Source organism: Xenia sp. Carnegie-2017, unplaced genomic scaffold, assembly GCF_021976095.1.
Source record: "Xenia sp. Carnegie-2017 unplaced genomic scaffold, XeniaSp_v1 HiC_scaffold_13, whole genome shotgun sequence".
Classification (NCBI taxonomy): Eukaryota; Metazoa; Cnidaria; class Anthozoa; order Malacalcyonacea; family Xeniidae; genus Xenia; species Xenia sp. Carnegie-2017.
This window is the reverse complement of record NW_025813436.1, coordinates 6,309,043-6,331,924: the sequence shown is the minus strand read 5'-3', so window position 1 is coordinate 6,331,924 and position 22,882 is coordinate 6,309,043. Positions and strand designations below refer to the sequence as shown.

General features: G+C 35.1%; 6 protein-coding genes and 1 long non-coding RNA gene across 10 annotated transcripts; 3 read left to right on the top strand and 4 right to left on the bottom strand.

Moving 5' to 3' along the window:
- The first annotated feature begins 868 nt into the window (after positions 1 to 868).
- Positions 869 to 3,152, top strand: LOC124454858 (DDB1- and CUL4-associated factor 12-like). The gene is made up of 8 exons (XM_047005616.1): positions 869 to 1,516; positions 1,588 to 1,797; positions 1,873 to 1,930; positions 1,997 to 2,157; positions 2,247 to 2,309; positions 2,376 to 2,538; positions 2,609 to 2,754; positions 2,821 to 3,152. The coding sequence occupies exons 1-8, from the start codon at positions 1,244 to 1,246 to the stop codon at positions 2,974 to 2,976; spliced, it is 1,230 nt and encodes a 409-aa protein (XP_046861572.1). The 5' UTR covers positions 869 to 1,243; the 3' UTR covers positions 2,977 to 3,152.
- On the bottom strand, positions 3,148 to 4,816 carry LOC124454963 (40S ribosomal protein S17-like). The gene is made up of 4 exons (XM_047005719.1): positions 4,782 to 4,816; positions 4,259 to 4,410; positions 3,337 to 3,508; positions 3,148 to 3,268 (listed from the first exon to the last, which is right to left on the bottom strand). The coding sequence occupies exons 1-4, from the start codon at positions 4,782 to 4,784 to the stop codon at positions 3,182 to 3,184; spliced, it is 414 nt and encodes a 137-aa protein (XP_046861675.1). The 5' UTR covers positions 4,785 to 4,816; the 3' UTR covers positions 3,148 to 3,181.
- A 345-nt stretch (positions 4,817 to 5,161) lies between these two features.
- Positions 5,162 to 8,710, bottom strand: LOC124454837 (heterogeneous nuclear ribonucleoprotein K-like). 3 transcript variants are annotated; one of them, XM_047005603.1, is made up of 15 exons: positions 8,119 to 8,710; positions 7,681 to 7,758; positions 7,453 to 7,613; positions 7,351 to 7,383; positions 7,044 to 7,087; positions 6,802 to 6,874; positions 6,624 to 6,737; positions 6,533 to 6,553; positions 6,401 to 6,452; positions 6,254 to 6,309; positions 5,941 to 6,186; positions 5,733 to 5,840; positions 5,560 to 5,609; positions 5,376 to 5,495; positions 5,162 to 5,280 (listed from the first exon to the last, which is right to left on the bottom strand). In XM_047005603.1, the coding sequence occupies exons 2-15, from the start codon at positions 7,745 to 7,747 to the stop codon at positions 5,250 to 5,252; spliced, it is 1,176 nt and encodes a 391-aa protein (XP_046861559.1). In that variant the 5' UTR covers positions 7,748 to 7,758; positions 8,119 to 8,710; the 3' UTR covers positions 5,162 to 5,249. The 3 variants fall into 3 exon arrangements, with proteins under 3 accessions (XP_046861559.1, XP_046861546.1, XP_046861554.1); XM_047005590.1 differs by lacking the exon at positions 8,119 to 8,710 and adding an exon at positions 7,928 to 8,040; XM_047005598.1 differs by lacking the exon at positions 8,119 to 8,710 and adding an exon at positions 7,928 to 8,038 and having other exon boundaries at positions 5,947 to 6,186.
- Positions 8,620 to 16,494, bottom strand: LOC124433312 (ubiquitin-associated protein 2-like). Its single transcript, XM_046983073.1, has 26 exons — positions 16,400 to 16,494; positions 15,556 to 15,680; positions 15,405 to 15,482; positions 15,223 to 15,333; positions 14,998 to 15,139; positions 14,548 to 14,925; positions 14,397 to 14,445; positions 14,257 to 14,333; positions 14,094 to 14,144; positions 13,962 to 14,026; positions 13,713 to 13,834; positions 13,275 to 13,635; positions 13,041 to 13,103; positions 12,808 to 12,885; positions 12,713 to 12,738; positions 12,121 to 12,295; positions 11,812 to 12,045; positions 11,480 to 11,738; positions 11,020 to 11,093; positions 10,891 to 10,950; positions 10,412 to 10,484; positions 9,785 to 9,990; positions 9,630 to 9,708; positions 9,334 to 9,408; positions 9,211 to 9,269; positions 8,620 to 9,129 (listed from the first exon to the last, which is right to left on the bottom strand). Exons 2-26 carry the CDS (start codon positions 15,637 to 15,639, stop codon positions 8,851 to 8,853), a joined length of 3,258 nt encoding a protein of 1,085 aa, XP_046839029.1. The 5' UTR covers positions 15,640 to 15,680; positions 16,400 to 16,494; the 3' UTR covers positions 8,620 to 8,850.
- A 149-nt stretch (positions 16,495 to 16,643) lies between these two features.
- LOC124454993 lies at positions 16,644 to 17,663 on the top strand. The gene is made up of 2 exons (XR_006951642.1): positions 16,644 to 16,805; positions 16,967 to 17,663. It is a non-coding gene; the product is annotated as an uncharacterized LOC124454993 (long non-coding RNA).
- A 166-nt stretch (positions 17,664 to 17,829) lies between these two features.
- On the top strand, positions 17,830 to 18,988 carry LOC124454936 (NADH dehydrogenase [ubiquinone] iron-sulfur protein 4, mitochondrial-like). The gene is made up of 4 exons (XM_047005691.1): positions 17,830 to 18,022; positions 18,119 to 18,294; positions 18,375 to 18,448; positions 18,562 to 18,988. The coding sequence occupies exons 1-4, from the start codon at positions 17,849 to 17,851 to the stop codon at positions 18,663 to 18,665; spliced, it is 528 nt and encodes a 175-aa protein (XP_046861647.1). The 5' UTR covers positions 17,830 to 17,848; the 3' UTR covers positions 18,666 to 18,988.
- A 104-nt stretch (positions 18,989 to 19,092) lies between these two features.
- Positions 19,093 to 22,840, bottom strand: LOC124454947. Of its 2 annotated transcripts, XM_047005709.1 has the most exons (15): positions 22,710 to 22,840; positions 22,544 to 22,619; positions 22,377 to 22,473; positions 22,006 to 22,039; positions 21,874 to 21,924; positions 21,728 to 21,778; positions 21,344 to 21,373; positions 21,215 to 21,253; positions 21,106 to 21,138; positions 20,975 to 21,010; positions 20,724 to 20,807; positions 20,622 to 20,654; positions 20,080 to 20,160; positions 19,765 to 19,822; positions 19,093 to 19,170 (listed from the first exon to the last, which is right to left on the bottom strand). In XM_047005709.1, exons 5-14 carry the CDS (start codon positions 21,875 to 21,877, stop codon positions 19,767 to 19,769), a joined length of 447 nt encoding a protein of 148 aa, XP_046861665.1. In that variant the 5' UTR covers positions 21,878 to 21,924; positions 22,006 to 22,039; positions 22,377 to 22,473; positions 22,544 to 22,619; positions 22,710 to 22,840; the 3' UTR covers positions 19,093 to 19,170; positions 19,765 to 19,766. The 2 variants fall into 2 exon arrangements, with proteins under 2 accessions (XP_046861665.1, XP_046861658.1); XM_047005702.1 differs by lacking the exon at positions 19,093 to 19,170 and having other exon boundaries at positions 19,277 to 19,822.
- Between the last annotated feature and the right edge of the window lie 42 nt (positions 22,841 to 22,882).

The following is a 22,882-nucleotide window of genomic DNA, read 5'->3' as shown; positions in this document are numbered from 1 at the left end:
CAACACACAATTGTTATTCTTCAGATAACTTTCACTAAATTTTATATTCCAAAATTGTAAATTCATGATCATGATCAAAAGTTCCTAACAAATTCTAAAACCAGTGAATTGATAAACGAAGCCTTTTATTGGTTACAAACAAATAAATTATTTAGTTGCTGGGGTAAATTTTCAAATTCAGTGTATACCATTGAGCTTTGTGACATAAAAAAATATTTATAAAGATCTTGATGAAACAATATTCACAACTGACCATAAGATAACCACCTACAGCAATCAACAGATATTTCAATCAAATCAAGGGGGGTGAAGTCCACTCATTTCGCATGTAGAGAAAGTGGCTTCCATATGAAACTTACATATAGTATATTTACTTTTAGCTGCTCATCGACAAAATGATTTGGTCGTTGGTTCAAACTGTTGTTTATATAAAAATGTCTGCTACAGAATAGGAAATTCATTCTAAAGTGACGTCTCTGTTGAAAAGAGAATGATATTCAAAGTACTACATCAAAAATTTAAGATAAGCATAGTATATCCATTGTCACATTATTTCCTATCTCTCTTGATTCGGCATGATCAATTTCTATTCGTTTCCTTCCTTATTTTGTCTTTCATCTTTTTGAACATTGTCCTTTACATCCCTGGCTTCGTCGTCATTTTTTTTTGAATATTCAATAATTCCAGGAGCAAATATATAAAAACCACTAAAGATTCCCAAAGTACCAGCGACCAAAATTTGCTGAACAGGAATACGCGAAAATATTAAACCCATGCTTCTCGTTACTTCGCCAGTTCGCCTTGATGGTCACCATTTGTATGACGTCATGTTTTACCCAAAACAAGAGTAATGATTGGCCGTTTTAAAAGGAATGTTGCGAAAGCAAATACATTCTACTCTTTGCCTTTAATCTTGCATGTTAAAAAACATTTTTACACAGAAAAACGTGATTTAATCATCTCTGAAACGGGGATCGAGCTACAATACTTTTGATGAAAGTAATCAAGTATAAGAAGAAATCATAATTTGCAGTTACGTGTAACATGGTGGCGTAGTTCAAGTAGTTAAAAGTCAATCCGGTTGGGATCTTCTTTACGAGAATAACGTTAATGAAAACGTACTGGTTTCCTTTACTGATGATAAGACTGGCTGTTATATTTTTCTGCTAAAACACTTGGAATGCATGTTCGTATTCTAATATTTTGTTGTAATTCATGATACGCACATGTATGATAAAAATACATGGAGTGTGAAGATTCACAGGGTTGTCAAGATGATAGAAAAAAATCCATATCAGAAAAACGGAGAGCGAGTTATTCAGCATTTAATGCTCTTCAACTGAGAAAAGAGTCACAAGTGATGACATTCCCAACAAAAGAAATGGTGTACTATGCCAGTCGCAAGTTACCTTTGGTCTTGCAACCTAAAGACTTTGATCTGGGAAGAATTGACAAAATATTTGCCTCTCAATGGCTTGACGAGAGGAATGTTGTTTTTGGTACCAAGTGCAACAATGTATGTTCCTTTATTGTAAATTATGATTGACACCCATTTGTGCTCTAAAATGTCACTGTTTTCGTTTTTAGTTAAAAATTTTGAACACTTTTTCTGGAGAATACATTACCATACCAATGATACAAGGTCAGACACCATCTTCAGATATGACTCAAAACAGTTGTGGCATCCATAGCATAGAGATAAATCCATCAGGGACCTTGTTGGCAACAGGCGGTCAATGTACCCATGACCTAGCTATTTATAAATTGCCAGAGTTTGATCCTTTATGTTTGGGTGAGGTAGGACAAGGAAAATTGCAATTGTGTTTGTTAAATACATCATTTAGCTATATTGCATGTACATGTTACTTACAGATGCATACCGACTGGATTTTTGGTATAGTGTGGTTGAATGATAAGATAGTTGCCACTGGTAAGTCAGTGCTACTGCATATGTGAAATGCTTTCATTGTAAAATATGCAGTTCATTTTTTTGCAGGCTCTCGAGATGGTTGTCTAGGGATTTGGGATGTGAGTCATGCTGTAAACCTTGAAAAATCATGCAATAATGATATAGAACGGGAAAGGCCAATTGCTTGGCTAAATAGAAAAAAATTAGATAAGCGGTACAGAGCAGTTCAATATAATCCCCAACTAAATGTAAGTAATACAACCTTTGTCTGAAGTCACTTCTTGTTATTTCTTGATTCTAAGCAAGTATGCCAGTAATAAAATTTCTTTGAAACAAGGAGCTGGCCAGTTTATCAACTGAAGCTGTTCTTCATATATGGGATCCATTTAAATTAAAGACAGTAAGTTTAATAAGTATGTCATGATGATGGTATTTCAATTGAATGAATCTTATTTCAACTTTTAAGATCCGCTCTGTGAAATTGCCATATCAGCTAGAAAATGTCTGTTTATCACTTGAACCCCAGCATTGCCTATATGCAGTTGGTTCACAATCACATGTTACCATGCTGGATGGAAGAAGTCCTTCCAATCATCTGTTTTCAGTTGAGTCCATTGATAAGGATGCCGGTATTATATTACAATTCAATGATTTATTCTATTTTCAATGTTCTAAACGTGCCATTTATTTGTATTTTAGGAATTCGCTCTCTATCTTTCCACAATGAATTAGTAACAATTGGTACAGGGTTTGGATCATGCTCATTTCTTGACCTCAAAACTAAACGATTTATACAAACTCAAGAAAAGAATGTTTGCCAACTTAAAGCTAAAGAAGGATTTCGGGTATGTGGCTGTAGATTTCACTTTGGTTTCAATCTCTTAAATTCACTGCTATCATACATGTTTTAGCGTCATGACGAAGTTTACCACACCTTGTTTGGTGAGATGTGTCTTCCAACATCAATTTACACGCATTGTTATGATCAATCTGGTAGTAAACTGTTTACTGGAGGTGGACCTTTAGCTGTAGGTCTCTATGGGAACTATGCTGCCTTGTGGCAATAGTTGCTCCAAGTGTCTTATGAGTCTTAATATGAAGTCATTGAAATATATTTAGTTAAATTTAGCTGAACCAAATCATGTATGAAAAATTCAGAATTGATCAGTCGTGATAGCACTGTTATTTTTCTGGAAAATTAGACTATTTAATATAACAATTAAAAAACACAACTAGTATTCAAGAAATTTTAATAAAATTTATTGAATTGCTTTATCTTTGCCCAAATCCACCAGGACGGAAACCTTGTGTAGCTGTGATTGGTTGTGTTACTTGAAGATTTGCAATGTTTCCAAAGTCCTATTAGCATTTGGAACATGTTTAGTAAACTGGTCAGAGTAAATTATCCTAAAGTGAACTAAACTCACCAAAACCTTCAACATTTCCTTTGTCTCTGGGTCAACCTCAATAATATCTTGCTCAATTGCTGAAACCTCGGGGACATAATTATCTCTTCTTTCTCTCTCTTCCTCTTGAAGTTTGATAGATATTCCTCTCACAGGTCCTCCCTGAATTCTCTTCATTAAATGTGTGACAAACCTAGGATAGTTTTATAATAGGCCATGGAGATTTATTCAACATGTTAGTCTTTAACTTTTGCATGTTTGTTCACTAGTTTGTAAAATTACATTTCACTGGGTTTGTGTTGACAGTTGTGTAGCCTAGGAATAGGTTTGTGTTGACTAGTTGTGTAGTTTGGGTTTGTGTTGACAGTTGTGTAGTTGGTTTGTTGTAGGAGGGAAGAAAGTGCTGAAATTCGTAGAACGTTGCATATGAATGTTGATGGAGTCCGCAAACAAGGTAGACCGAGAAAGAGATGGATGGGATGCTGTGAACAGTGATATGAAGGCGATGGATATAACGAGAGATATGGCGAGAGATAGAGACGTTTGGCGTAGAAAAATTCATGGACCGGTCAACCCCCCTGGCAGGGATTAATACTGGCCGGTATACAAATGTTGTTTGTTGTTGTGTAGCCTAGTGGTAAGTGCGGGGTGTGTATGGCCAACATGCTGGATACAAGTTTGAAACCAACCCCTGCATGTCAGATTTTGTCAAAATGTTTTTGTTGTTCTTAAAAAATAAATATAACAATAACCTTCTATTGGGTTAGGGTTTGGGTCTAGTATACATTTAGTTTAAATAAATTATTAAAATTTTTAAGACATAGATAGCTTTATTGGATGAACAACGTTTGAACAGTTCTGATTTTGGATGAGTATACATGGCCTTTATAATACTTGCACTGAAAAATTGACCACCACATTTCTATCAATCGTTACTCCTTACCCAGCAATTTGATTCCTTAGCCTCTTGCTAGGAATAATAGCGATCTCTTCACATACCCGTTTATTGGTATGGAAGTCCAACGTCAGACGTGTATAGTACTTCTCGATAATCACACGAGCAGCCTTCTTCACTGTTTTCGTCCTAACACGACCCTGGGAAAAGTGCAAGAACTTTTTTTATAGCTAAAACGCTGTAAAATTTAACCATTTACCACTATGTCCCAATAACATTTTTTATATCATTTGAGCAATTCGTTAGTGTCTATCGTAGACAGTAAAATCTTTTGACAACGACATAAAATGTAGTGAATAAATTTTCAATAGACATAAACTCATAGTCATGTTGTGTGAACTTGAGACTCGAACGGACGTGCATATTTCTACTCCTCGTTGATAAATTCTTTCGATTTTGTTAGTCATGAATAAAAATGAAACCATGCAACATACTAGATGAAGATGTTACAGTTCAGATGGGAAATTACAGAAAGGATTGAAATAATATATTTTTAGGGTAAAGAACCTACCATTTTGCTAATCGAAAGAGAACCTTCCCACAATTCAGCGAGACTTTATTGCAAAATTGAGCCAACACGCAAAAGATGTTAGCCAGCGGTTGCATATGTTGCAATCGGTATTTACTTTATCTGACCCTTCCTAAAGTGTATCAATATGATGTTATAAACACATTACAGACGCAGGTCACCTTAGGCTATGATTATTGCTTAGTTATACTTTGACCACGTTAGACATACTTGATTTAAATTTTCAGGCTATCTTTCTAAAATGATAACATCTTATTGTATAAAAGATATTGATGCATATTGACTATATTTTGGTTGGATGTAACAAACTTTGCGAATAATTCCTGATAACAAATTCCATGTTTCAAAGAACAAGATAATCATTTCATAATGTAAAATCACTTTAATAAAATGACATACAGGGAAAACGTATTCTCTGGATATTTACAACATAAAGTATGAGAAACAGGATCAGAACTTTTTTCCAGAATATTCACGAACACTGAAAAATATTGATTTAATAAAATATATAAAACATCTGACAATGCAACCAGCAATTTTTCATGATCTACGATAATAAACTCAATGTATACAAACCATTTTTGCATTAAGTATTGTGCATGATTGATCTGATCTTGATTGCCACTGATAGTTATAATTCGATCATTTGAACCAACCATTGGTTCATCAATCTTAACATTTGCTCCAGTGTCACGTCTTAAAGTAAAAAATAACTTCACAAATAACATGACACACAGAAAAGTACATGTTTTATGTCAACCTTATCCTGTTTATTCTGTTTCCACCGGGACCAATAATAGATCCAGCTAACTAAAATGAAATTACAAAGAGAACAATTCTTCATAAAATGATGAAATATTCCATGTACATAACTACATAGGCTAGCTAACTGTTGAAGAACAATATTTAACTAATATTCAAGTCAAAACTTACATCTTTAGGTATAGTCACTTGTGTAGTTGTAGTGCTTTGATCAAAAGGCGGCACCTGTCCACCACCAGCACTCATATTGAAGTTATCAGCAGAGAACTCACCACCACCCTAGAACAAGTTAAATAATCACTACTAAAGCAAGCCTTTGAATTCTATAAAAATTATCAAGTTTTTTAAGTATCAACACACACCAAAATAGATCTCTTACCCTTACCATTGAGTTGCCACCTCCAAAGATGTTTGGAACACCACCCCCATCCATAGGACCATGTCCAAAGTTAGGACCCCCACCACTACTCATATTTCCCCCACGACCACCAAAACCCCGTCCTCTACCTCTGCTACCCCCTCTACCTCCACGGTTACGATTCCCACGTCCACCAAAACCAAGGGTACCATGGAATGATCTCATTTGACCCGGATCATACAACATGATTTGTCCTTTAGTAGGTGTCTAAATATGAAAAACAAGTTTCATTTATTACTGAAACTTACAGACTTTTCAAAAGTCATTAAAGTACCTCGTTTAAAGTTTCACAAATGCTTTGAACACACTCAATAATATTATCAGGATTGCCTACACAAACATTATGTAATTCAAATTGAGCTTTCAAAAATCAGCCATTTTTCCATGTTTTTATGCAATTTCTGCTAATTTGCCAACTTGCCTTGAATGGCGACGATTCTTTCTGATGAATCAGGGAGGCAATCAGGAAAGACCTAAAGAAGTGTTGATGCAAGAGGAAATCACACAGTTTACAGTTTCAAACAAGGTAATGTGTACTTTCAGCTATAAATACCTTTACGTTTGTCTTTGTCACCTACATAAAATGTTGGAAAATTTTAGTTCACATTATCAACAAATTCATGCATACATCAAAGACAACTGACTTCACGTAGATTTTTGATCTTCGCTCCACCACGACCAATTATACTGCCTGCCTGACTTTGCTGGACCAAGAACTGTATCTCTGGATCATCACGAGGATTATTTCTAAGTTGTGACTAACACATGACTTTAATCAGTATCTCATACCATGAAATCATTTCTGATGAGTGATTTTCTCACCTCACAAATCTTTGGTATACATTCATGTAGAATGGTTAAAGCTGATCCCAAAACTGAGTTAATACTAAGAATGCTAAACAATCAAGATAATAAAATGAGGACTAAAGGTAATGTCAAACTAAAGATCTCTTAAGCCGATTCATGATATTCAACAATAATTGGTGAGTTCAAACATTCATATCATTGACAGTCGTCAAGATACTTGAATAGATAACAAGAGATCTTGGGAAGGTGGGACATACCGCTCTGGGCAACTTGTATCAGGGATATTGACTGTAGCTTTGTACTGTGGGTACACAGTGTTACAAACGGGAACAGATAGGGACGGCATCCATGGGTACACAGTGTTAGAAACGAGAACAGATAGGGACGGCATCCAGGGTTGTCATTCATTCATCCAATTGGTTCAAACAAAGCAAAAATCGCAAGACAGGGCATTAAAGAGAAACAAATTCATTAAGCATAGTGAAATAAAAATTGAAAGTTAAGAACCCATAACAGACATGTAAATGGTAAAAGGTGTACATAAGGGCAAATGAAAAAACAGACCTGTTCTCTTAACCTTTTGATATTCGAGCCACCCTGTGTAAATAAAAATTAAGTAGTTCCATTGCATAGTTTATAAAAAACCAAAAATATCGAAGTATTTACCTTTCCAATGATACCCCCTGCATCCTTGCTATTCACAAGAATGCGAATCATTGTATTTGGTCCATCACCAGCTTCCATGCGTCTTTTTTTTGTAGGTTGCTCATAGGGGTCAGTTTCTTCAACAGAACGCTTTTTTGAAAATCCATCATCATAAGGTTCTTCTGTAAAGCAACACAATATGTCATGTTAAATTACTGTGATAACCAAAAGCAATGCAAAATTTTCTACCTTTTATATTAATCTGGTTTGAATGAACATCAAAGGAGTTGTTGAGTGATGTCTCATTTGCTGCCATGATTAGAAATGCTGCAGCAGAATGGATAGACAAAGATTAGACTCCGAATACTTTATTTTGAACTGCATCTGCTAAAATTACTCTGAAAAAATTTCTTAGTAATTTATGCCATTGTCTACATAAATCGACACTTCCTCGCTCTCGAGGGAGAACACTTTCTACTTGCTAAGCAATTATTACTTAAATTTTTTCCATCAAGTTTTGTTGAAAGCAACTTTAAAAATATTCTCCTCGGAAGACACGACGCCATCACTAGCATCATGCTAGTTACTAGCTACGAATCGTCAAAGCTGGATAAGCCCTGAAACTACGCATAGTTGTTATATTCATAAACTTAAGAGTGTAAATACGATGTACATTGAGGGAATTACCAGGTCAAGAGCCAAGATAGTAATTTTATAAAGAAAATTCTTGCGATATCTTTCTTCTTGGGGAAATTTATTTTATCAGTATTGTAATGCACTCTGGGATACATCTTCAAAATGCATTTTGGGACTGATTGTTCAAATATGATATGGGGTAGGATTAGATTACATAATCCGCTTGGCTTGAGTAATCAAGCAAATTTTCGTAAAATAGTAGCGGATCTAGGGTTAGGCAAAATCAGTTGCTGCCCGCTAAATCTAAATCAGAAATACCTCCATGACTATGCTATTGTAATTCACTTTGCCTAACGCTGGATCTGCCCCTGAATCTAACTACATCGACAAATGAAATCACTTAACAAATCTTTACATTCTTTTATTATTTCATTCTTCCAGAGAAGAGCATGATCGCAGTATTCCTTACATAAAGTCACGTCTTTTCATTTCACTAGAGAGTCTAACGATAACAAAACTATACGTCACAATATCACACACAAACACACTGACTTTCGACTCAAATAACTTTAACTATCGCCAACCTTTTAGTTACTTTGAAAACAAATGTTGAATTTACATCAATACATATTTTACACATCCATTCTACCCATCTAGTTGTCTTTTTCATCAAAGACAGTGAAACGATTAAGATGTGGAGACGAAAACATTTCAAACCACACAAGTAATCTTCAATTCGACTACACGAGGCACACATGGATACCGAAGAGCAAGGAAAGAGTTTCAATTATTTGTGCCAGACCAAAATGGCGTAGGATATATCGAATGACCATGATGAGATTTGTTCTGTGGAACTTTTCCCTGGTTCTGCGTGCCACGGTTTTGATTCAAGTTGTCCAGTTGTTGATGAGATATTGGGTGACTTTGAAATAAAGACGGGGGAGGCTGTGTCGGTGCTAACACGGGCATCAACGGAAATCCAGCGGGATGAGGTTGATGGGCCTGACCAGGTAGTGAGATGTTTAATGGAGGAGTTCCACTCAAATATCCTTTGTCAGTAAACTTAACATGAAAAACAACAACAAAAGTTACGTCTAGATTTATGTAATCATACAAAGATAATTGAGAATTCAATCGACTAACTTGTGTCTTGTAAGGTGAGGATAAATCAGTACCGCTGTTACTCACAGTGTTGCCACTCACTATAAAAATAATAGTCTTTGCATTCCACTATTAAAAAAACCGTAGACTGTCTTTAAATTGTACCTGCATTGGCTTTGCTGGCCGAATGTTGATATCCTTGTTTATTGAATTCGGGAGCATTAGTCAAACCATCGTAACCTTGAGAAATAAACTGTTAGTATGAAAACATTTAATGCGCAAACAGGATTATTCCTTTTGAATGAAAAAGACGCTATCTGTTTTTCAAACTGTTTTAATTTTAAGAGCCTTCGGTTGTCAGTCAGCAATTACAACAATTTAAAAAATTTTTTTCATTCAAAACTGTTAGTACGTAGCTGGGGGTGGAAAAAAGTACAAGAAATCTTTCTAAAAGTTTTCACCTGAAGTGTAATGTGGACCCAACTGACTGGCAAAATTCTGTTGAAATTGTGTCGTTACGCCTGGAGCTTTGGTAGGAAGCTACGGTTAAAGTAAATATTCCACGTTACTTAACCATGTATGTTAGTCACTTGCTTCAGAGAATTGAAAAACATACCTGATACATCTGCGTCGTGTAAGGTGCGGGAGCAAAACCACCAATCATGCCACCACCATGATAGAAAGCCAGGTTACCAGCGTAGCCAAACGGATGAAGCTGAGCATGCGTGTTAATAAATGGACCCTGTTGTCCATGTGGCGTAGGTGTCAGAGAAGAAGGAACTGGTGACGAGGTATCGCTACGGTTATACTTGACATCGGTACCTAAAAAACAACCTTCAAAGTTGGTCTCCTTTTAAAGTGCATTTATTGTCAAAAAAGGTCTATTACACGATAATTGAGCAATGTTGCTTGCAAGTGCTCATACTTTTCATGTCTGTCTAGTGAATTCAGTTCAATTATTTTAAACTGAATTCACTTATTATAAGTGATCTTTTCACTTACTATTCACGTACTTCAATTAATGTAGGTGGGGCAGATTATATTGCATGCCAGCTTTTTGCTAAGGGATAAAGTATTGCCATTGGGCACTTACACCCAAGATATAAATACTGCGTTTCTCAGTATTGTCATCAGTTAAATGTAAAGACGACCTCCAAGCAAATAGTGAAGTTTTAAATACAGTTAAATCAAACTCGTGTTTAAAATCCGTACACGTTTAACAACATCAAAAGTCATTTATTACCTGTGTAGGAATTTTGAACACTGTCACGAGCAGATACGGGAAACTGTTGCATATCATAATAAGGTGGTTGCGGCTAAACGTAAAGATGTTTCACACCGTTATACACATCAAATTTTGGTTGACTTTTAAGAAATAAAAGATGTTTGCTGTGTTTGAGAGCAGATCAGTGCAAGCCCGAGACCGAAGGTCGTGGGTTGCACATGCTCGAGAGTTCTCACAAACGTCTCCGAGGTTTGCATAAGCCTGTGCAAACATGAAAAACATCTTTTATTTCTTTTATAAAATAACAATAATGCGAAACAGACAAATTTAAAGTGAACGTTTAAAAATTTTCCTCTAAAATGTATTCATGATCGATTTGATTGGTTGAGCTCGGATGTGTTTTGCACAGGCTAATGCAAACATAGTTCTAGACCAATCAGCGCACGCGTTTCATTGTGTTTGTTTTATAATATCACATCATACATAAAAACAATTACTTGTATCGTCATCCGCTGTAACATTTGCAAATCATCCGTTAAAGGAAATGCTGCCAAAGGCTGGAATGAAACGAATAAAACATAAGTGACGTGTAATGAACAAAGTTTTCTATTTTTGTGAAATCTTACCGAAAATCCAGGGAATCCCGCGGGTTGCATGCCATACAAAGGCATGACGCCCGGTGGTAAACTGGCTGGTTTTGCTGGGGGAAAATACATAAAAAACGTGATGATGAAAAAATCAAGTACAAAATGTCACACAACATGATTTCCACGATTTTCACACAGGTGCAATGCACGCACACTTTATGCAACACGCTTTAGCCATATAATAAACACACGTTTGACACATATTTTGTGTGAACAGTTATTACACATTTCACACGTACAACTACCTGTAAAGATGCCCCACCGTTTCCATAGTGCAATGCACATATACTTTAACCACCACGCTTTAGCCATATAAAAAGCACACGTTTAACACACGCCTTGTGCACCCATTTACTACATATTTTACACGCACAACTACCTGTAAAGATGTCCCAATATGGCGGCTCAAAACAGTAGTCTGTATAACGAAATGACTTACTGCTGCCGTGGGCAGTAGCACGATTAACATTACTACTGCTGGTTGTTTTTGCTGTTGTTGAAGGTTGAATACCAGAGATTATACCAGGTGGAGGGCCTCCAGATGTCGAAGGACCTGGAGGAGTACCATTATTCAGGTTGACACCTGCAGGAGTTCCGTTTGCCTTGCCTCCATTTGCCTTGCTTCCATTTGACATACCGACACCATATGGCCGAGAACGCAAAGTATTTTGGTCAGAATGATGTAGAATGGGCGCAGGCTACGATGGAGATGAAGATTATCAAGTTACAGCTTTCGTAAGTAAATAATTATGAACAACTGAGAATACGTACTGCTTGTTGGTGAGCCCTGTCATCAAGAGGATTATCCGAGGTAGCAATTGCTTCAATCTGTGATGACAAGGACGTCACACGACTACCGACATCTTCTGTACTGCTCTTGGCAATTGATGACGTCATTGTCGCAGTCATAGGCATCGGAGATGTGGATACATCAACTTTTTTTGTTAATGGAGGCGTCTTGGGCAGCTCTAACTTCTCTTTTTGAGGACTGGTATCCGGAGTCATCTAAATGCACAAATACTTGCTGCAAACAGAAGGAAAAAGATGGATCTCTAAAACATACCCCAGTGAGTTTCGCACCTGAGTCATAGCAGATTTCGTGTTGGGTTGTGCGTAATGTTGTCGGGGTGACATCTCTTCATAGGAACCCGCCATAGAGCTATCTAACGTCAGAGACGTAGTCACCATACTAACCGAATTGGACATCGAAGCTTGTACAGCAGGCGGTGGATGTGCTGTAGGTTCATTTTTATGGCTGCAGATAAAGATGTTCAAAAAAAGCGTGGGATGTAAAGTCGTAAAGTTTTAATAATGAAACTTGAATTTACTTTAAAGACAAGAAATGCACGAAGTCTCAATATAAACACATCTACGGGGAATAAAAGTTTCAAAAATGCCTGCTTTCTTGGCCAAAATGGAACCTTGTCACCTTTCAATTGACGCTTGATTCTATTGACTAACGATTTGAATCACAGCTTTTTGCCTTATCCGAGATTTTTCTCGAAAACCATGGAAAAATTATTACTGAGTGGACAGAATTGTATAGTATTCGTGCAACCGGGGCCCAGACTTCTTTAATAATTTACAGTAAGTGAGTTATTAAAAATAGTTGCAACTTGTCACACCACAAAATAAAAATATAACAGTCATATAAAAAAATTCATTCATTTACCTTAGTTGAGACAGGATAATGCTTTCCTATAAATAAGAGTAGAGTATGGTATTACGAATTAAAAAAAATGAATGCATTCTTCATCATGGTTATACCTCTTGTTGTTTTGTTTGTATTTCATCAGATGGCCTTAAGTTAATTGAGTCACTTGAGGCAAAATCAAGATTTCCAAACTGAAAATTGATAAGCACAATCTTCATATTGATTAAATAGAAGTCAAACAATAAGACTGTTCATCACTAAAAATATTATGTTGAGAGCTATCATTCTTAGTAAGATTGTTGAATAATTAGAAGCATCTTTAAAACAAATCAAATCTTCATTTAACCTGAACATCAATGGCATCTATCTCTGCGTTGTTTCCAGGCATTTCAACAGCTTGTTTAGGAACCTACATTCATTTATAATCAAAGTTTATTACAATAGATAATACAAATTATTTGTTGTAATTAATTCAAAGATTTAAGTTCACAAACAACAAACACATTTCCTTCCAACAATGAAAGTATCAGCGAATGAGAAAGTACAACAGAAATATAATTCAGATTAACTCTTACTTTACCTGTCCTTTAGGAATTCGTTTCAAACGAGTTTTCTGCTGACGTTGAGGCTGCTGCTGATCGGAGTTAGGAAGACTGTGAGCTAGGGTCACCTGCCCAGATGATGAATGTACTCTTGCTTCATTTGTTCCTTGCAAACGATGATTGATTTTTGAAAGACCAGCAGATGCCATAGAGGTTATATTATCATCTCTGGATGAGGTTGTCGAAATATTTGAAGAAAGAGGGAATGAGCTTGATGAATCATGTGTGTAAGGATGGGAAGATACATTTGCAGGGGTAGATATCCGCATCTCTTCAAGATTCCGACTGGTTGATGAAGACTGTGAAGCAAGCTTAGAGCTTAAGATTGCTTCATCGTCACTACACAAAAATAAATTTACAACAGAGGTAAACAACCCATTTATACATCTTCACATGAACAATAATTATAGATCTACCATTCAGGTAAATGATTAACATGATTTGATAAGTTCTCCTTTGACATGTTTTCGTTCTCCCAGGTATCTTTCTCATTATCTGTTGCTGCCCAAGACGGCATGTTTGAACTATCATCAAGTTTCTAGGAGGTAATTACAAAGGCACTTTAAACAAAAACTTGGCCAACACAATATGGGACAAAAATTGGGAAAATATTTCATATGGTTTTTTCCTCAAATGATTTGCACTCTGAAGATGGATTATCTTACCTCATTAACCCAGTCTTCAGCACCCCAATCTTCAGTTGCTCCAACTGGCTCAGATAAACCCCAATCTATGTGAAAATCAATGATGATTCAATGATCATTCATCAATTTACAAAAAATGTGAAAGTGATATACCTAGGTCTTCTTTTGGAGGAGAAGAGTCCCAATCTTGGGTGGATTTCAAGTCTAAAAAGAATACAAATCAAATCAATCCATAGGATCTTGAGATTGACTTTGGGGTGAGAAAATGAAAGAGAAATATTTTTCCATAATATTTTCATGTAAATTTTTTTCTCACCAGAATTCTTAGTCTGTCCATTTATTCGATCAGACCTTGCTTGATTATTGTTGTATCGATCTCCACGGAATGACCCTCTAATACAGAAATTAATTTTTCAAAGCTTCCTCCACAGCAAAGAATAAACAGCCTACTCTCACCTTCCCCCTCGGTTACCCCTAGTTGTGCCTCCACGTCTACCAAAGCCACCTAAAGGTAATAGGAAAAATAAAAATATTGGTATGAGGCTGCTATCCACACTTTGGCACTCAGTTTGATGTAATGAAAGTAACAAAAATGATAACCCCCTACCACGACCAAATCTACGATCACCACGCTCATTTTCTTGATCATTATTGTTCCATCTTTCCCTTTTCTGATCTTGTCTTTCCATACCGTCTACCAAACGATCCAAACGTCCACCTCGTCCACCACGACCATTGCGATTACTACGACCTCTAAAATCATTACGACTTCTTCTATCATCTTGCTGATCACTTCGACGATTTTCTCCTTCTCCCCTTCTATTGCTATTTCTTTGATCAAATGCTTTGTCATTATCACGTTCGCCTTGCCGTTCATCATGCTCATCCCTATTCCTATTTCTTTTGCCACCAACAGGTCTTGGATTCAAAGGTCCATTTTGTCGAACATTGTTACCATCTTGGATTCTATCTGATTGATTTTTGTCTATATGAATGAAAATTTCACATATTTGTGAAGGAGAACAATCAAATCTAATTCTGAGAGAAACTTATTTACTTCGTCGATTGTTGAACTCAGAAGACTCTCTGTTGTCTCTTCTGTCATCCTTTGATGGTGGTTTTTCTTTAATATTCACAGGCGATATTGTATCGGTAGTAAGTACTTTCTTCTTTCGATTATTCAAGGTTATCCATTCACCCTACCGCAAATATCAGACATATTATTTTGCACTGTTTTTATCATAAATACAAAGGTAAAATTCATATGATAAATGAAAAATACCTGGTCATACTTTCCTTCAAGAAGATTGAGAACTGCAGTATCTATATTGTTGTCACAATCATGAAGAGCAATTGCAACTTCGTCATGTGGTTTCTGAGTCAACGCATGAACCTAAAACAGAAAGAATTATTACCACAAATTCCTTTGAAATCATGTCTCTACAAAATAAATTTTACTCGTACCTGCTCAATGCAATCTGTCAACCATTTTGGTTCATCTTGATTCAACAACTTACTAAATCTTACTTGTTCAGCTGTTGGCTACATTCATACAAATTATTAAGCAGTTAGTTTGTCAAATATGATCATATGTATTGCTTTCTTGCTATACAACCTGAAATTTCCCATGAGGCACTTGTTTATCTGTCTTTGATGTTGTATGTTGTCCCCTGTTATTACTAGATGTCCCACCTTTCATCGCAACATATACAGTATAATTACAAACTATATACAAAGTCTCTAAAAAAAAGAAATTATTACAGCAAAAATTGATTGAATCCCACTTGTCCATTAATTGTACATCAGAAAAGTGTTGAAAGGACAAGTGGCCTTTCTCAAGTCAAAACTTCTAAAGCTTTTTTTTCATAATTCAATTGAGTAATGGGTTCCGAGAAATATACTAAAACTACGAAATTATTTTTAACCAGATTCCGTAACGATCAATCAGTTGGTTTCGATGATTTTTGTAAATACAAAATACTAAATTGAAGAATATGTTAAGGATTTCAGGACACAATCCACCTTTTATGAACATAATATCGACGTTTAGAAATCCCCTGTATGAAATTAAGGAATGGGCTTATGTCTATTTTTGTTCGTGAAAAGAAACAATATTACATAGCGTTGATTCCAAATCGAAACAAATATTAAATCATGCTTCCTAGTGTTGGCCAAATATAACAAATAGTTTTGCCATTACAAACGGCAGAGAGCTTATCTTGAAATGATACAGTCATAAATTTACTTATTAAGGATCTAAAAAGTTTTTTAGCAAGATTCCCTTAAAGTAAAAGGCGTAATAATGTAAAGTAAAAGCATAAACATGAAATAATTTGCGGCATGCGTGATTGTGTTAACTTCAGAAGACAATCAAACTTTTTTAGGTCAGCTAGAGAAAAATTTACAGCTAATGCTGACTTTTACTTTTATGAAGAAACGCCTAAGCATGTCATACTTACCTAAAAAACAAAGAGTGGATAGAAAATCCAAAAAAATCAACCCTTTTTGACGAACACCATCAAGTAAAATATGTCGAGAAGACAAAATTGTTTATCACGTGGTTGTAGTCGCGCGGTTAGTTTTAAAAAGCCTGGGAACACAAAACAACAAAATATGCGCATGCGCGTACTTACTAATAGTGGCAGAAATTATTCTGATGAATAATTCATCATGATATTTATTCGTGTTTTTAATTTCAACCTGCAAAAACACAAAGAGGATAAAGTTAAACTGCTTGTATTTCCTATCCCGTAGACAATTTTTTACTGCTGGAATTGAAGAGAAATAAATATAATATATTTATAAATGAGATAAATCAGCTTTTCGTTAAAACATCTTTTAAAGAAAAAAAAAGAAAACGTTAAGGTTGGTAATAAACAATCTGAAATGATCATTGAAATGAACGGTAGCCCAAGTTTATTTAAGCAGCATTTATTTGTGAAAGTTAATCGCAGAAACATTAATCAGAGTATGTTGCCGAGAGAATCAAATCAAACCATACTGAAATATTTTTTTCATTTTACTAGCGCATTTTCTTTCGGTACAACTACAGAGTCATAACGCCATGAAAGTGTTAGCAATTACGCTGATAATGCTAATGATGCTCTCTCAATTTGACGAAATAACTGCAATTCATAATATAACAGAGGCCCTAGAAGCGTTGGCGCCGGTCCCTATCGAAAATTCCGTGGATGATAAACCATCGAAAGATGTCAGTTTTTCTTTAAAGAATCAAGCAAGGATATTGGACATGAAAAAATGGTTTATTGAAGTCATTTTGATATTTCAATATTTTTTAACCAAATGCGAACAGATATCGTAAATATAATGACATGTTTCATATAAAAATTTCTGTAGAATTTGCACCGATAATTTTTCTTGGAAACAAAATGCAACATGAAATCGCAAATTATATACTAAGCTTGATAGAAAATTCATTCAAATACATCAAGGCCAAAGGATGACCTTGAAACCTTAATAAAAGGAAAAGTTTTGGACGTTGGGGCATCATTTTATACCACCTTATAAGGTTGTATTGAACACTTGTAGCGCTACTATCTGGAGTCATTCCCACATGTTGTATCAATGTAGCCGGATAAGTTTTTAAAGGATGTTAAGTTTGGTTTAATTGTCTGGTTGAAAGAGATGAGCTGAAGTTGAATACAGTGCAATTATTGTAACTGTTGTATGTGTCATACAATAAATAAAAATATCTTGATTCGACTTTATGCTTGTTCTGCACGATTCGACTCAATGACTTGTTGCCTGATGCTATATTTTTTTTCTAGAAAAGTTTATGAATAATATAGGTGATCAACAACTTTACTTTATCGCATCATCTTAGTGAGTAATTACATAAAGTATAACATTTGATTGACCGTGGGCTCGCTCGTACGGTAAATTTTAAGATGGCGAACTTTTACAAAATAAGAATTTCTTTATCGTTTTTCCCAAATATCACTCTCCGAAACTCTTTTGAGAGAATTTCAAGGCCATTCTTTCTCAGTTTCAATACTGCAGTGGACACTGACAATGAAAAAAGCGCTAATAAGGAGGTTGAAGTCGTTTCAAAGGTGAAACAAGTAAGTAAAAAGACGATCTTCATCCTTTTATTCCTATATTATTAATCCATTTACGTAGATCTTTTCTCAACCAACAACAAAATTGTGTATTTTCAGAGTGAGTTAGCGACGCTTGCAGGTGTTCCAATGGAGCAATTAAAGACGAGGAAGGTAACAATATTTTCTCCTGCCCAAAATGCTATGCAATCTGGGACATTTAATTCAAAAAATTGGAGGCTTGAGTTTAACACGCAAGAACGCTGGGAGAACCCATTGATGGGTTGGACGTCATCGTAAGTGATTTTCAGAAGAAGAGAGGTATTATTTGTTCAATATGAGTTACTTTAATAATAGTTTGATCATGCCTTTTAAGGGCCGACCCATTGTCCAACATGGTTGTGAATTTTTCCTCAAAACAAGCTGCAATCAACTACATTGAAGCTCAAGGTATGAATCCTGTTTGAAATGGTGAATATTTTATTATTATGCTACAGCTGGTCAATTTTTAACAGGAAATTTTTCTTTGCTGAGTTTTTTATTTTATACATGGCATTTTTCAGGTTGGGATTATGAGGTTGAAGACAAACAGGAAGTGAAAACCATCGCAAAATCCTACGGGAAAAACTTTTCGTGGGCCAAACGTACAAGAGTTTCCACAAAATAAACATTTGAATTACTGTAATTTTTTCAAGCAATATAATATAGTATTGCTGTTTTATCAGAAATGATATAGTTAAATTCATGATCTGTGGCTTTGAAAGTTAGATAATTGGGGGTAGGGGAGTCAATATTTGTATTGATCTCAAACGAACTTATATATGGTAACTTTGATGATCATCCCCAACCCTCTTAATTATCAGGCTGGCAATGTCACTGCAAACAGTGTTTAAAAACAGCTCATTTTTGTATAAATTTTCAAAACTGTGTATTGACTGATTTGCCAAAATTGTAATGTGTAAATTTTGCAAACATTGTTGTTATGCTATATTTGAATGAACCAAAATTTTCTACGGACAGTTTCTCCTACAATCTTGCGCGTTCAATTTCGCTGAAGTTCAATGTTAGTCTCCTTTACAGCGATTTCTTGGTCGAACATGAAAATCTTTTCTATATCGTACGCGATTTTACGAAGGCATGCATACAAACCTCTCGTTTAATTGTGCGAGATTCTATAAGAAATTAACGTAGTCCATTTAAAATAAAAGTAAAACGTACTTAACATATCGCAAAAAAATGTGCAAGGGTAACTAAAATGGTGAAATATCGCTAGTTCACTACAATTTGATACATTTAATTCATTTTAAAAAAATCGCAATACGATATTCTAAAAGGCGAAAATTAATTTACTTGAGTGATGAATATATGTCAGTTACAATTCCAAAATTCCAATAAAATCAATTAAAAAAAATATACATGTACAATAAAAAAATGTTAGGCCCAGCTCAATTGAAACCATTATTAATATTAACATTATTCAAAGACCATGCTTCTAAATTCTACTGATAAAACAGCATAAGCTTCCCAGATGATGTTCGTCAATGTAGTGTCGGCAATCAACGATGAGTGGCTTGAGCAAGATACATTAAACTATGTCACGTCGAACACGTTTTAGCAGACATACGTTTGAAGAATTAGATGTTTTGTAATTCAATGGCATAAAGGCACTAAAGACGTTAAAAGCTCAGCAGAACTAACGACGCAAAATGTTAACGATGCAAAATATTTTCTGTACTTCTAACACTGCACTGGTACTAATACCGTACTTCTAACTTTGTAAAGTTTGAACTCGACGCAACGGTGGTTTAGAAGGTTCTCCAATTCCTGAAAACACATAAAGGACATGTTTGCTACAAACACCAAAACAAGCAATTATTTGAGTTTGAGTCTTCCTTTACACATTTGAGTCTTCCTTTATACATTTGCTAATTGGCAGGTTTTGACGAAGGCAAGGAGTTGTTTTTTAAGGTAATAAAGTAGATGAAAGTCATGAAACTACTTATATTTTTTAATTATATTATCACTTGTATTCCTTCCATCGCCCCACAACAGACAAACAAATAATGCAAACAGCTGCATACCTGCATTGTCTCTCTCCTGCGAGTCACTTCTTGGTGGTACTTTTGGGGGTATATCAATATACAACAAATCAGAATGGATTTCTATACAATATTGTTGCAGGTAAATTAAAAGCAAGAAGGTAAATGGTTTCCAGTTTAACAACTGTACATCTATCATATATCAAACAATATACGTTTTACTGAAACCTGATTAGTAAATACGAGAGCTGTTTACTATCACAGGATATTTACATTCTCCAGAATAAGTTGTGTGAGCGCTGTGCGTAGTTAACACGTAAGCCGGGGGGGAGGCCACTACTCGTTTGGATGAAATCAAAATGGGGGGCAGATCATGTAAAGAAAACTAATCAATGGAGACGACCGTCAATATATTATTCTGTAGTGGAAGCTATTTTACTAAATACACCCTTGCGTATTACTAGTCTTACCTATACTAAAACGAACTGTTTAAAATTGCTCACATTTTTTCGTGTACTCACATGCCTTGGTAAAACTCAATACTTCCTGTAACGCATTATGCGAAAATATTTGCACGAACTTACCAGGATCACAGCTCGTAACATTACTGTTGGCATCTAATGTTACACAAATATACAATGAAATAACTTTTTTTAATGAAACACTCAGAGTTGATATGTACATACCACGTTGGACATTATCACTGGAATACGTAGGGACATTGATGTATTCTGAATGATTCGATGGAGCAGGACCTGACGGGGATATTACTACAAAATGATAAATAAAGATTGGATTTCATGAAAACAGAGAAACCGAAATAACCAAAACTCTGATTTATTTAAAGTTAATTGCTGACTTCATTAACCCAAGCCAAGACAGTTAATGCAAGAAAAAGAAAATGCTTTAAATTATAAAAAAAAAGAAATTCCCATACCATAATCAGTGGAAGTTGTATCTTTACACGTTGGTGCTAAAGTTAAAAAAATTGTATAGATTTATCTATTAAATGTGTATTGAATACCAAAAACATGAATATGAACAAGCATGACAAAACTTTGCACTTACATTTCATATCAATATAACAAACTTCTGTTTCTTCTAAAAAATTGAAGATGTTGCAAACGCTACTTAGTAAATGCTGTAAAACAAGACAGTTTAAAAATGGAAGAGTTACCATCCCGATCATGAATATTGGGAAGAGCTCGAGGACGTCCTAAATGAACACAACAACGAAACTGAAATTTAAAAAATCAAAAAGCGAGATGTGAATCACTTTTTCAAGATAAAAAAAATAAGAACAAACCTTTCATATTCAGATATTGTGGATCTTCATCTTTAAAAAAGGAATTTTTTTAAAATAATATGCACTGCATGAAAGTCAAATGAATTTCAGGCAAAATAAAATTGTGGGCTGGAAAGCCACTGATTTGCCGTAAAATGATTTTTCATCCACAAATACAGGAAATATTCTTATAAAATTGCGATTTTGCACGTTTATTTGAAGCCTCAAAAATGACCATGACGGATGGAATATTATTCATACAGAACTTTGTGTTGTCAGAATGGTAAATAAATTTTGAAAATGTTCAATCAGCGATGCCCACAGGACTTGGTACATGCTACTATTCAATTAGTTGCTATTCAACAAACTTTTCAACTTCAAAATAGTTTTACCAAAAATTCTCACCTGGAATTTGTGGAAGTCCAGGAAGCCCACCATCGTATGATCCTCTATGGTCTAAAAATAATAAAACAATCAAAGTAGCTGGGTCAAATTAGAGCAAAAGTCGATGTTTACACTTGTTGAAAGAATGACATTGTATTTTCACTCACTCATGTTAGAAGGAGGATGTATTAACGGACCTTGAACAGACTGTGACCGACCTACCATTAATAGATATGATTTTTAATATAGAAAGTTTCAAATAGAAACCATTACATTCTAAATGATAAATCAGTCCAAACCTGATGGTCTTATGGGAGCTCTTCTCGGCAGGACCTTAGAAAGGCAGAATATATAAAAATAGCAAATTCAGTATTTTAGAATTTCACTTATTATTGCAAAGATGTGTTGACTTCATGGTTTTTTTGGAATGGAACCCAAAAACTGCTTAGGTTATTTACACTAAATGATAATTTCAACTGTACATAAGAAGATTATATGTAGTCCTGAATTATTATATTTATTAAATATTTGAGAGGTTATTGCCGCCTCTTGCTGGTACCACTGTTGACTCCTATATTTGTTAAGTTTTTTGTGACAAGTTTAACTAAAGAAGCAACAGCAGCAATACAAAAGGTTTTTCATTATTTGAATAAAAATTATGCAAACCCACCTGATTTGGGTGGTTCAAATGGGATCAAAGCAATAGTTTTCTTTTGCGAGGCAATGAAAAAACTAAGAAGATGATGTAGATTGTTGAAGGTTTTCCCCTAGAAATGAAACAAGCCATGTACATTTGAGACATACAAGACGGAGGTAATTTTTAATAAACAGCATTACATCATATCCACTTATAGCAAGGCCTTGATTGCTATTTTTTGTAATTTTGTGGTGACGAATTTTCCCGTTGTGATCTCTAAATACACAAAAAATTGGGAAAAATATTCCTGTGCACAGTAGCGCAATTTAATCAAAATTATCTGTGATTCTATGCACTGTAACTCACTTTAGTGAAATAACATATCCATAAAGATTCCTTTCACACTGTCATAGTAATCTCTAACAATGAAAACACCACTTCTTTCATCAGGTAGAATTCTCTCAACATCCTCACGACGTAGCTCTGGTTGATACCATCTATAAATAAATAACAACAAATAATGAGAATAGTCCAGCACA

Excerpts from the sequence above, each read along its gene's own strand:
- LOC124454936 (XM_047005691.1), top strand. The coding sequence starts at position 17,849 with ATGGCGAACTTTTACAAAATAAGAATTTCTTTATCGTTTTTCCCAAAT. Across the intron at positions 18,295-18,374 it reads TTGATGGGTTGGACGTCATC|GGCCGACCCATTGTCCAACA; the intron begins GTAAGTGATTTT and ends ATGCCTTTTAAG. Across the intron at positions 18,449-18,561 it reads CAACTACATTGAAGCTCAAG|GTTGGGATTATGAGGTTGAA; the intron begins GTATGAATCCTG and ends GGCATTTTTCAG.
- LOC124454947 (XM_047005709.1), bottom strand. Across the intron at positions 21,374-21,727 it reads TGGACTTCCACAAATTCCAG|ATGAAGATCCACAATATCTG; the intron begins GTGAGAATTTTT and ends CCTTTTTTAAAG. Across the intron at positions 20,655-20,723 it reads CAGTGATAATGTCCAACGTG|ATGCCAACAGTAATGTTACG; the intron begins GTATGTACATAT and ends GTGTAACATTAG.
- LOC124433312 (XM_046983073.1), bottom strand. The coding sequence starts at position 15,639 with ATGAAAGGTGGGACATCTAGTAATAACAGGGGACAACATACAACATCA. Across the intron at positions 14,446-14,547 it reads TGATCGTAGATTTGGTCGTG|GTGGCTTTGGTAGACGTGGA; the intron begins GTAGGGGGTTAT and ends TATTACCTTTAG. Across the intron at positions 11,094-11,479 it reads TGCTACTGCCCACGGCAGCA|CAAAACCAGCCAGTTTACCA; the intron begins GTAAGTCATTTC and ends ATTTTCCCCCAG.
- LOC124454837 (XM_047005590.1), bottom strand. The coding sequence starts at position 8,009 with ATGATGCTAGTGATGGCGTCGTGTCTTCCGAGGAGAATATTTTTAAAG. Across the intron at positions 7,088-7,350 it reads TCAAAAGGTTAAGAGAACAG|TACAAAGCTACAGTCAATAT; the intron begins GTCTGTTTTTTC and ends GTGTACCCACAG. Across the intron at positions 5,610-5,732 it reads AAGTGACTATACCTAAAGAT|TTAGCTGGATCTATTATTGG; the intron begins GTAAGTTTTGAC and ends ATTTCATTTTAG.
- LOC124454963 (XM_047005719.1), bottom strand. Across the intron at positions 3,509-4,258 it reads CTAAGGAATCAAATTGCTGG|GTTTGTCACACATTTAATGA; the intron begins GTAAGGAGTAAC and ends AAACTATCCTAG. Across the intron at positions 3,269-3,336 it reads AGGAAATGTTGAAGGTTTTG|GACTTTGGAAACATTGCAAA; the intron begins GTGAGTTTAGTT and ends AAATGCTAATAG.
- LOC124454858 (XM_047005616.1), top strand. The coding sequence starts at position 1,244 with ATGGAGTGTGAAGATTCACAGGGTTGTCAAGATGATAGAAAAAAATCC. Across the intron at positions 1,517-1,587 it reads TTGGTACCAAGTGCAACAAT|TTAAAAATTTTGAACACTTT; the intron begins GTATGTTCCTTT and ends TTTCGTTTTTAG. Across the intron at positions 2,539-2,608 it reads GTCCATTGATAAGGATGCCG|GAATTCGCTCTCTATCTTTC; the intron begins GTATTATATTAC and ends TTTGTATTTTAG.